Source organism: Pseudopodoces humilis, chromosome 9 (genome assembly GCF_049639895.1).
Source record: "Pseudopodoces humilis isolate 2021_Gansu_Grassland_sample_001 chromosome 9, ASM4963989v1, whole genome shotgun sequence".
NCBI classification, from domain to species: domain Eukaryota; kingdom Metazoa; phylum Chordata; class Aves; order Passeriformes; family Paridae; genus Pseudopodoces; species Pseudopodoces humilis.
The window spans coordinates 21,838,828-21,850,990 of NC_142208.1; the positions used below are offsets into that span (position 1 = coordinate 21,838,828).

At 36.0% G+C, this 12,163-nt stretch overlaps 1 protein-coding gene across 2 annotated transcripts in view; it reads right to left on the reverse strand.

The window, feature by feature from the left end:
• The window catches only part of LOC102109717 (adhesion G protein-coupled receptor A3), a 260,456-nt gene that overhangs the window by 155,115 nt on the left and 93,178 nt on the right, over positions 1–12,163 (reverse strand). For both annotated transcript variants that reach the window (XM_005520645.3, XM_088059859.1), the window contains 2 exons: positions 7,634–7,705; positions 3,749–3,820 (listed from right to left, as the gene is read on the reverse strand). In XM_005520645.3, the coding sequence (XP_005520702.1) occupies positions 3,749–3,820; positions 7,634–7,705 (144 nt within the window). The remainder of the gene's footprint in view (positions 1–3,748; positions 3,821–7,633; positions 7,706–12,163) is intronic.

Here is a 12,163-nt window from a genome sequence, read left to right on the forward strand (position 1 = left end):
CATTACCCCTGAAAGCCCAGGCAATCCTCATCCTTTTAGTGAAGTATTTAAACATACCTTTAATGTTCTCAGTTTAGATTTATGCATCACTTCGTTGGGCTAAACCACACTGTGTTAGTTTGGGCCTAGAGCTGATTTTTCAGCTCTAACTCCACCTTATTTTCAAATTGAATTAGATTTACAAGATTGAGTGAAACACACAGTGTTCTTTTGTTTCACCTGGCATTTGTGCTTGTAAACAGTACAAGTCAACCACATATTTGCACTTCACAGAAGGCACATGAACAGATTTATGTCCTTTGCTCTTTCCAGTGGACTCACGGCTCTCCCTACTGGTTTTGCTAACAGCCTGCAAAGATGCTTCTGTACTTCATCTCTGCTAACATAACACAGGAGCACTCTAATTACCAAATCAACAACTACCCAAATCAGCTCTCCTTCATATTCCTCCTTCAGTGAATGGCTATGAACCCAGCTCCATGTTTAAGAACTTGTCATCTTTTCTTTGTTACAAACACTGATGCTGCACTGAGTAAATGCTTCTCCATAACCTTTCCAAAGAACAGCTTTCTCATACCCCTCAAATGGCAAGTAAACACAATTCAGAGGTATCACTAGCAACAGAAAGGTGACCTATTGTCTTTCAAACACGTTTAAAAAGTATGGTTCTTCATAAGCTTCCAAGGGAAACAAAGCTACAGGGCGTTAGAAAAGTACCAGGCAGCATCAGCTCACAGCCCACTAACAATGACCACTTCTTGCACCACAGGTAAACTGAGGTCCCAGTTCAAACAATTACCATCAGCATTATACATCACTATACAGGATTTCTGAGATCAAGGAACATGTGATACTCTGAATGGCAGGGGACAGTTCCTCTTGATTGGGACTGTGGCTGTATTTCTTCACAAAAGAATCAGTGAGCCAACACAAGTAATGGTACTCTTGACTTTGGTTTGGTAAGGAGGACAATCCCTGCAAGGCAGCTGTAGCTTTTGACATAGCCATCGTGAACTGATTCACTTCTGATGAAAGAATAAGGTAGACTAAATTATTTCTAAGCCTCTGATTTCCAAAGGACAGATTTTGAAATACTACTACTAATAAAACAAATAAAGTAATTAATAAAGAACTATGCTGCATGGACTACAATGGAGGATGGACCCATTTATTAGGTCAGTGGTAGAAAGCCAATTTAAAACCCAAATAAGAAAAATGGAAGATAGACTAAATGAATGAACAACCTAATCTTAAATCTTGAAAAAAACAATTCAAATTTTTAAAAGATCAAAGAACTAGAGAGAAGATAACAGGAAAAGCTTAGCAAAGTGACATGAAGAATTTAAGTTAAAATGTGGAAAGTATGCTAAGACATGGTGCAAAAGATAGTTATAATAGAGTAGTATTATTGAAGTAAGAGATTAATAAAGAGTAGGTATTATATACAGCCTAAATACATCACATTACTACGATTTTCTCTTCTGTACAGTCAGGTTGGTCATTTGGATTATATGTTTTTATGGGAGAAGCTCACACTAAGTCCTGGAAAGCATATTTCCCAAGACCACCCAAGAATGACTACTGATCTGCAGAACTAGTTAAAACTGAAAGAACACCCCAGCAAATGGGGGCTTGCAAAGCTAATTCCACTTACATGAAAACACTGGGATAAATTTCAATAATCATCTCCTCTTTATATAACATCATGCTAGATGTATATGAAAACCAAAAAATAATTAATCTTGTCTAGAAAATCAAAGATCTCTTTATATGAATACATGATATACCATGTGTAGCCACAGATTGATTTTTTTTACCAATTTCTGAGTTGCCAACATTTTTTCCCATTTCTCTTTTTTTCAAAATGCTTATAAAATACAAGGAGGCCAGACTAAGAGGTCTCCAGTAACCAGAATCATAATTTTTTCATTGATGCATGGACATCATATCCACAAAAGCGTTAAGAACCTGGTGTTAAGTGCATTTACTGTAAAACAGGGTAAGATAATGCACAAGATGGAAGGGAGAAGAGTAAGACATTACTGATGCTCTGCAGAAATGATCTTCTGAGTGATTGCACTTAGAGGTTTCAACAATGACTGCATCACAGCATTAAGGGAATATGAATGTGAAATCTGCTAATAACAAAACCAAGGCTTGGTCAACGTTAAGAGAGCAAGAAGAGATGAACCTTCTTAAAGATGAAAGGACTTGTAAATAACATTACTCAAAGTGAAAACTGACTTGGGACTACATCTAAGAAATGTCTTATTCAAATTTCTGCTATAAACTGGGGCCTCGGAAGGAAAACAATACAGCAAGCTCTGGATATACAGCCATTTCAAAATGAAAGTTAGACCCATAAAAAGACTGGATGCAAGAAAATATGATGTTAATATCTGTGTAGTCATTACTGGCAAGTAATTGATGAGACTGGTGAGTCTTTCTCTGGTCCTTACAGCTCATAAAAAAATTTCCAGTGCTGGGACAGATACTTGTGCTACCAGAAATAGTAGGTTTATAGCAAATCTGTACAAAAAGAGACTGTAATGATGTGGTTTGATCAGCCCAGTAACCACAGGCAGTCAGCCTGCACACTGTGCCTTCTCCCAGCATCTCTGGCATCAGTGAAAGGTGTAGAAATACATGGCCACATTCTTTCCTGGGCTTCAGAGAAAAGGGACAGTCTAGCCAAACACTGTCACAGACCGACTGCACTCTCTGGGAATCAATTTCTGTTCTTTGCCACCAAGAGACTGATGTCCTGTACTGAACTTCACTTTTAAGATGGGTTCTTACAGATTTGTGAATGGAAATTTCAGATCTTTCTGAGAGAGCATGGACAATAGAACAGTTTCTATTGAGTCTAATCCTAGCATCTAGAAACACATTCCATTTAATAACGTGACTTCACCATTTGAATTAAACTTACCTTCCAAGGTAATCTGGCTTTATAGTCACAGTCATATTCACTGTGCACAGCAAAAGCAGACACAGAAACCCTCAATAAGTGAGTTGGGCTCGCCTAATTTGGCACATCATCTGAGAGCAGTTAAAAGAGGGGCGGTTTGCACCTGTTCATCACATATCAAGGCTCTTCCTATCATCTGTTCTCCTTTGTTTTCATCAGAGAAGGTTTGGCATAGTTACTCTCATTAATGGGATCTGTAAATGTGCCAGGTTTCAGCCTTTTACCTGGTGTACCTTGACCTCATGGCATATCTTTCTAGAAAGACTTCTCTGTTCATCCAAGGAAATGCCATAAACTGGCTGGAGAGGGCAAAATCTCTCTTTTTTTGAGATTTGTCACACACTGTGAAGCAGTATAGGAATTTATTTCTCATTCAGGAACAAAGACAGGTCTGAATGAAGATACAGAGCCCTCCTGGGCCCAGCCAAATGTCACTTTAAACCAGGATTCTTCCTATGAATTGTCTCTTTCCCAGCCAGGAAATTTACAGCCAACTTACTTTAATTATTTTTAAGACATGCAAACAGAAATTTCATGTTTAGCCTCTTTTTAATGTGGAAATGATATTTAATTCTTTGCAGTTCTGATAGATATTACAACTGAAATAAAGAAAACATATTTAAAATATCAACTCATCACAATCAAAGGCTCAGGGGAGGGGCGTTTTACTACAAAACCTTCAACTTTCTTATGTCATTTTCTTGCCAGCTATACTCAGGTCAGTCATGTGACAGTTTATATTTCTTCTGTTTAAAACAAAACTGGTATCATACTCACAGTTTGTGAAGATTGTTAAGCCCAACAAACATTTCTGGTGTTAGGCAACCAATTCTGTTATTTGAAAGATCCCTGAAACAAACAAAAATCCCATGAAACACTGAGTCTGTCTGATTTATACACACAAGTATGTAATCACACAAAGCATCTGTATTTTTAGTACTTAAAGAGTTAGAGACAAATGAGAAATAAAACCTTTTCCCATAATGTAACATAACTGGACTAAATAGATTAAATAACTTTTATATTAACATTATTGAGCAATATTCGACAAATCATACTGTGACTTATAATTGCATTAAAATGGGATTTTATAGATATATGCAGAAAATAAAAGCAGAATAATATTACAAATACACAGAATTTTCTTGAACTAAGTTATTAGCACCTGCGTTTTTTACTTAGGAAGAATACTATGCATTTTGTTCCATGCAGTATTCAGCCAAAATTGACTTTGTTTTTTACTGTTTACTCATGTTTCATCTCATTAACAGCAGCCTTTCTTGCTGAAATCAGAGAAACCAGAAGGCAATTAATTTTTGAGCTAGTGAGGTCAGTTTTGATAAGCACTTGGCAAGCTCTTTTAAGAGCAACACTGTGTCTTTCTGAGAGCACGAACAGTAAAAGGCATTGCATTCCATAACTTCTGCCTGCAGAAAGGGAAGAAATATTTTCTGCATAAGCCAGAAATGCAACAGACTGTACAGGATGCTTACGGGAAGAAGATGATGAAAGGTATCTTATACAGGTATAAGTAATTATATTGTGATATTGTGATAAAAACATGAATTATGCCCTTTGGTAGATTCTGAATTGGAGTTAGATTTTTATGTATTTGGCTTTCAACCTTGACACAAATTTTCCTTCTCACCCAAGTACATTTTTTTAAAAATTACTGCAATTACATAAGGATTTTAAGTGATCGTGCAGCCAAGAAAAATGTTAAAATTGATCTGAATGTATTTTTTGTTTTAGAATTAGAGGTTTTTCTGATTCCTTTTCTACATTATGCAGATTCCATATTTTTCTACTGATACATGAGAACACTAAAGTAATCAAATGGAAGACTAAAGGTTGCAGTTTGACAAATCCAGTTACTGCTTTCATGGGAACACATCCAATTAGCTGGCAAATGAAGGCAATCTCTTTAGAATTCACTATGAAGTCGTCTTCTATCAGACAAAGAATATATTGTGCAAGTTTATGATGAAAAATCACATTAGAATGAAAATATTTCTTAAATGCTTGTCAAGGATATTATGTAGAAAGCTGAGATAATACTGAGGATACAATATAGTGCAATAATTTCATTTTAGCATTATTCTTTATGTTCTCCTAATAAAAGCTACATAGGAAATCTAAAAATGCAAGTTTAAGACATATATATATATATGTGCATCTGTATATCTTTCTATTAGAAGACATAAAAGGAACCTACCCAGAATTCTTGGTTGGGTAATGCTTTACTTTTGTCTAGGCAAAGTTTGAACATATATGGAAGAATTGCATCATGGTGTGGGGCATGATCTGGGTTGCAAAACCAGATTTTGTCTATACTAATCAATATGAGTGCATACTTCTCTAAGAGTGGCACACACTAAAATATTATTTTTACCAAAATGAAAGAATAAACACTATTTTCTCAAAGTTTACTTCAGTAAGTGTTATTTTCATATGAAGATATATAGGCCAAGATTTCTGCATTTTAAAACATATTTTCTTTAAAAAAAGAAGTAGAAAGAAAAGGCAACTTGCTACACTTTTCTCCAGACAAATACCTGTTACATTAAACACAATTCAGTTCATAATGTGCAAAGCTGGTGCTCCTTTTCCGGAGTAAAACACTTAACTTCCTACTGCTGACTTACAAAGTCAATGTTAGAGAAAAGAACTCTTCTGTGTTGAATAATCAAATGCCATAATACTAGTGATTCATAAATTTTAAATTTCCATTAATGTTTTGTGTACCTTTTTGAGCAAACCCTGGAAATAATTCCATTTGTCATTCAAATACAAATTATAACAGTTCTCCAAATCATTCACAAAGAACATTCTGACAGCCTGTGGCTTGTCTGTCTGACCTGCCATAGCCATTTCTCTAATGCGGGCAGTTGCCCACATTACATCAGCTTCTGTTTTTCTCAGCATCACTTGTATTTTACACAGGGAAAAAAAAAAGATGTGAATGCATAATCTTAAAGTAATCACTGTCTCGAGTATTCAACAGGAATTTACACTATTTATCCCTTTTGCTCTTCTGTCTCTTTCCCAACAGTTGCACACTGAAGGAAGGGAGATATTTTCTTGTTTACCATGGAACTACACAGATTTGTATCAAATGTGGCAGTTCAGCAATTAAACAATTCTCTGTCTCTAGATTGCTCCCAGTGTTACTTGTTCATACGAGCAATGGGGTTTTTTGAGATTGGGCATGACAAAACTCAACATTACCAACTCTACTGTGCTGAGGAGTCTTTTCTTCTCTCTTTCCCAATGCCTGATGAGTTCTTCTCCCTTCGATTCTTTTCTCCTGGCTGACCTAAAGGCTACACCTGTGCTGTCTGTGGATGTGCAGCCCACAACTTGCACAGGTTTCCTGGTTTTCCCACAAGAGGTCAGGGTTGTGTTATTAGAGTGCGCGGCCAAAGAAGCAATTAGCGCTCATTTTTATTATTGCATTCTACTTTTATCCCTGTACGCAGAGCCAGCGAGAAAGCTTCAAACCTAAAGCTCTTATTTGTATTAAAAATGTACATGCTACTCTGATTTCATCATTATTATTCAGCTGGCTCTCTACCCAAACACACTAAAACTGAGAGCTGGTGTTAGAGAACAGCTACAGTATGATCAGAGCCAGACACCTTGTGCAGTGCTCCCAGCACACAGCAGTTTGAGACTACCACACAGCAGAAAAGCAGAGGATTCATAAAATTCTTCTTCTTCTGTAGATTTGCATTCCTTCTCCTTCTCATCTAAATCTTCCTGTCCCACTAAAATAATCCCTGTTTTCTCACAGCTTTTCTCATAAGACAGCATACATGATGGCTAGGAATGTGCTGACGGCCTAGTTAGCCAGTGCATGGACACTTGGAAGCTGTCACTTGGAAAATTATAATTAAAAGAAGGTTCATCTCACTTTTCCTTAGGCTGAGTACAACTAAGGAGGGTCTGTAGTCCTTGTTAATTAAAAGAAAAATGCCCAGCCGTAGAATCCTAGTAACTTAGATATTTTTACCCTCTGAAATGTAGTTTAAAAATCAGCCAGTGCTTCTGAAAGTACAACGAGAACGTTTTCCAAGACAGAATTGCAAGAATGATGGGCAGGGAATACACTGTGTAAGGTCTTGTTTCCTTAGAAAACCATGATGAAAATAAAAAATATCAAGCAAAGTCAAGGTCGATGGTATGGAAAATGGCAGACAAATTCTGTGGTATGACAAAACTTCCTTTCTAATAATATATTTTATAGGGCTGATTTATGATTAAAGTGAAAAAAAACCAACAACCAACCAAAATAAATTAGTGTAGCACAAACCATTGTTCAAACACATCTGATTTCTGATTAATGTCTATAGTGGTCCATCACCTGCTTAGTCATTAATTAGGCATGTTTTTACCTTTGTAGGTGTACCTGATAAGACACTTACTGGAGAGTAAACTGATGATTTTAAATGGGAAAAGGTAAAAACGAAAAGGAAATGGAAGAAAGAAGGGAAAGAAGAAGAAAAAGGCATGGTAAATATAAAAAGCAGAGTGTGTAATTTTCTACTTTACAGCCAGTGCCCTTATTTGATTATTGTTTGGTGGCATATTTGAGTTGCCCAAAGATAGAAATGTCAATACAAACACAATTTTCAAAATAATTCAAATGGAATTAATACTTACAGGCGCTTCAGTTCTGAAAGCCCATAGAAGGCCCCTGGCTCAATTGTGCTGATCAAATTATTCTTCAGATCTCTAGAGAGACATAATAGGAGGAACAGTTAATTATCATTTTACCTACTTTACCATATTATATATGAGGAGTGTGAAATGCAATGCTACTCTAACCTTTATCTTAGCTAAAACTAAGAATTTCTTTTAAATAATAGCATCAAAAACAGTACAACACCAGCAGCTTACAAAAACATATTTTTCCAAGTAAGATGGTTAAGAATAGATTTTTTTTTATAAACCTTCTTGTTTTAATTCTTTTTCTATTTATACTTTTCAAAACAAGCTTACCAGCCATTCTCGCCCCAGGAAAAAATGTTTTAATCAAAGAGTGAATTAAATAATTAGTCAGCAAAGCAAGAGCCTTTTAGCTTGGTTATATATTGTGCTGTGCACTTTACGCTTAAAAAATTTCTCATTTCCACCTAATGTAGGCAAAGCAGTTGACATGTGAGACAAACAAACAGGTCAGGTTTCTGTTCTGAAATACAGGCAGTTTCTCATATTTGGCAGATTAGTGTTTCATTTTGCACTTGCTGACAATCCAGAGGATTGGCTGTTTTACAGATAAAGAATTTTTCACTGGCATTAGTAATCTCATCTGCTCTTGACACAGAGCTTGGGGCCATGACACTGCTCTCAGCTCAGTCCCCACAGAGATTTACTACTGAACTGTCTCAAAGACTTTTGTGATGTGAACCCTGAGGAACTGCCTTCAGTGCAACTGGATGAGCAGGCCTAGGAGACAAATGCTGTAAATTCTTGTAGGCAGCGTTCATCTTTGGACAATCTGCAATTCATAGGGAGCAACTGGTGCTCACTAATTTCAGTGCTGTTTCTCAGGCTGGCCACTTCCAGAAATTACAGCACATACACTGCTTGACTCTGCCAAAGCATGGATGGATCAACAGCCACAGGAATAATCTTATTTATGACTTTTTATTTTACTGCAGATAAAATGCACACTAGCTGAAAGCTTGAGTCCACTATCTGTGATTGGCCTGAACAGGGTAAGATTTCATCCCAAATGTTTATTTCACAGAAGGATATATTTTATTTTCAAAGTCAAAATCACAAATAAGTGTTTGTGCACTTTTCTAGTCATTTTTGCAGATCTCTTGAGTACAGTTCCAAAAATTTTTGTCTCACACCCATATCATTATAGCAGTGATATCGATGAGTGATTTGTGCCTAAGATCTGAATCAGACTCTTTAACAGTCAAGTTCAGCTTTCAGCAGCAACACTAACAGTCTTTAACAAGTCTTTAAAAATTGGAAGAAACTTTTGGTTTTTTTTAATATTTTGCGGTCAAACATTTTCATCTTAGTTCCCTGGTATCAGTAGCAGCTACTAAATTTATCTTTCTTTGTCTTTATTTGCCCAAGAAGTTCTGACTATATCTTTAACCATGAGTTTTCCACACCTTATCATAAATAAAACTGTTTAAACAAAAGTTCTGCACCCTCTTCTCCAGAGTCAACTTGCAAGGAAAAATCTTTTGTTTGGCAAAAGTTAATATACATGAGTGTTTATTCCTTTGATGATTTAGGGTTTTGGCTCTGTGGGTGAGTCAAAGCCTCATTTTTTTTAACATTCAAATATTCAATACTAAACATTTGTGTCTATTCCTTTTGCTTGTACAGTATGGTAAATATGTAACTACTCAGGTCAAAGAAGTTCTTTAACTTGCAGAAGTCAGTCCATATGAAAAAGACTGGAAGAATATGTTTTCATCATGTGACAGCTGTATTCTTACAAGACAAAGCAAAAACCTATCTCAAGCTTTACACTGGGGCACATCTGTAAACAACATAAGAGGCATAGTTCATATGCAAATATGGACATTTTAGGCAGGGGAAACTGACAGTTTTAATAATTAATCTTTACATCAATTACACACATTCTGTGTCAACTGACAACTCATCTAAATGTTCTGCAAGTTGCAATCAGGCAGAGTGATCAGCTTTTGTAGCCAACAGTGGGAAGAGCTCAGAACAAATATAAAATAGTCAGGGTAAGTGGCAAACTGTTGACAGGTGAGTTTTAATGACAGTCAAAATAACCAAACAAACAAAAGGCTTTCCATTTACTGAAATCTTCTATGTTCTAGTTTATGGAAACTATGCCCTGTTTCCCCATAACTTGTAACCACATAGGAAAAACCAGCATAATCCTCAACTATCACCTACAGGAAGAAAAAAAGTCATTTAATGTTAGTAGAAGGTAGACCATTACATGGAAATGTGTCCATCACACAGTCACAAACAAGACGTCTGGTCTCCTTATTTTGGAAATTACACTTAAATTAGGTAAGTCATTTTAGTAAGGATATTCTCAGAAAATTGTAGATGATTACACTGCCTACAATTCTGGCACTTTCTTAGTAATCAGTATTATTGCATAATGTTTTCATATAATTCTGGCCTAACAAAATAGGTGTTTTCTTCCTTGTCATCCTTGCACACATCTTTTAATGTGATTAAAATTAACAAATAAAATTATCGCAACTCTTAAACACTCAAAATTCTTACTTCTGCATTAGGAGATCCCATTTGCTTCCCACCCACTTGTATTTGTTTACTAAATTACTGTAATTAAAATATTAAATTAGCTTCTCCCATTTTCTGATTTAGGAAAAAGTTTGTCATATTGAAGCCTTATAGCAATTAGAATTAACTTGTACTGAGCTAAATAAAGAAACCAGATTAAATTTGGTTGTATGTTTACATTTTTTCCCCAAGAGCTACTGCTGAGGTTTGGCAAAAGGTCATGATCCAAGACAAGCCGAAGAGCAGCCCAGGCTGGGCCACACACATGCACATACACCAGACAAGGGATTTTATCATCAACCAGAAGCAGGAGAGAAGCGAAGGAACCCCACCATCATAATATTGAATGACCACAGCATGACCCAGCTGAAGTCCAAAAAGAAAGCATTTTCTAATTAACAGTTACGGTTTTCCATCATTTCTGATGCAGCATTCTAACTTTAAAATATCTATTCTGAATCTGAATGACGTGTCATTAGTGGTGTGGGAGTATAGACCTGAAAATAAATCAAAACCAAGTGCCATGTACAAGTACAGATAGAAGGAAGCTACATGAAGTTAGCTATAGTCATAAAAACATCAGCACTTAAATCCAGGCTGCAGAGCTGCACAAAACCAAAATGGGACAATATTTATTGAACTGTATTTCCTCTAATATCATTAGAGTTTCTAGATAAACTTCCTGCATGGTACTCTAATCTTAACTTAACCTAAATAGGTAGAAGAACAATACAGAATGGACTGTGTTATCATCAAAAGCAATCTCAAATGGTTACACAGGAGACTTTCCTTTTCACTTGCAAGTCTGAACTTACATAAATTACATACAATAACCATTAAGCACTGTCTTCTTATTTGTAGGTATTTGTAAATAATAGGCCCACAGGTAAATACAATTGAGGATTCCTTTACTAAGAACCACAAGCTGCTGAAGTTTATCATCTCACACATTATAAGCTTTCAACTGACTTTTACTTCCTGAAAACACTTAAGGGAAAGCTCAAGAAAAATAGCTGACTTGAGGAGGGGGAATTTGTGTTTGAAGTATTCAGTTCCTGATGGCTTAGCTGAGAGGTAAATGAAACAAGAGCAACAGGCTACTAATGGGACTTCACAAGAACATTTAATAACTACTCCAGGCCACTCAGCTATGAGACATCTTCCATGGCCAAATCCCTGACTATCTAAATGTATTCCTGAGATTCTTGATGCTACAAGGTCATAGTAGGCACTTAGAGAGTATAGAACATAGTGAAAAGTTCATACAGAACATAGTAGGGAAAGGTTCACTAAAGTATAGACAGTCCATTAACAAAAGAACCAATTTATCTTAAACTATTCTGATGTTTTGTACCAACATCTTTGCCTTCAGACATTGCATATTCTTCCTCCAACTTACAATATAAGTAGTGTAGATATTTTGAATACATATTCATAACAAGAACATTCAACTAATTCCAGCACTTTGTTCAAATTCCTGACATCGATACATCTTTCATAAAAAATTATAGGCTGTACCAAGAGGACATCTGTGTTTAGAAAGCTGTCATTATGGTGCTGCAAACTTTCCAAAAAAGCTCAGAGAAGAGCAATCAGTTGTTGTGCAGATGCCAAATACCAATGAAATACGACTGACTTTCCACATTTTGCATACTACTATGAAACAACAACAGCCAAAAAAAAAATAAAATAATATCACATCTTCCACTTCTTTCTCATGTGAAATATTACAGCTAAACTAAATGCCACCTTTGCTCAAGAAATGAAGGCAGACTTGAGACCTTTGAAGAAAAGATTATGGTCACTGCAGTAGGAAAGAGGCATAGCCAGTGATGAAAAATAAGTTAGCACCGATTCTGCCATCATGACAGCGATGGTCAGGGCTGGCACTCCTAAATACATGAAACAAGAATTAAGTTGATATTGGCAAAA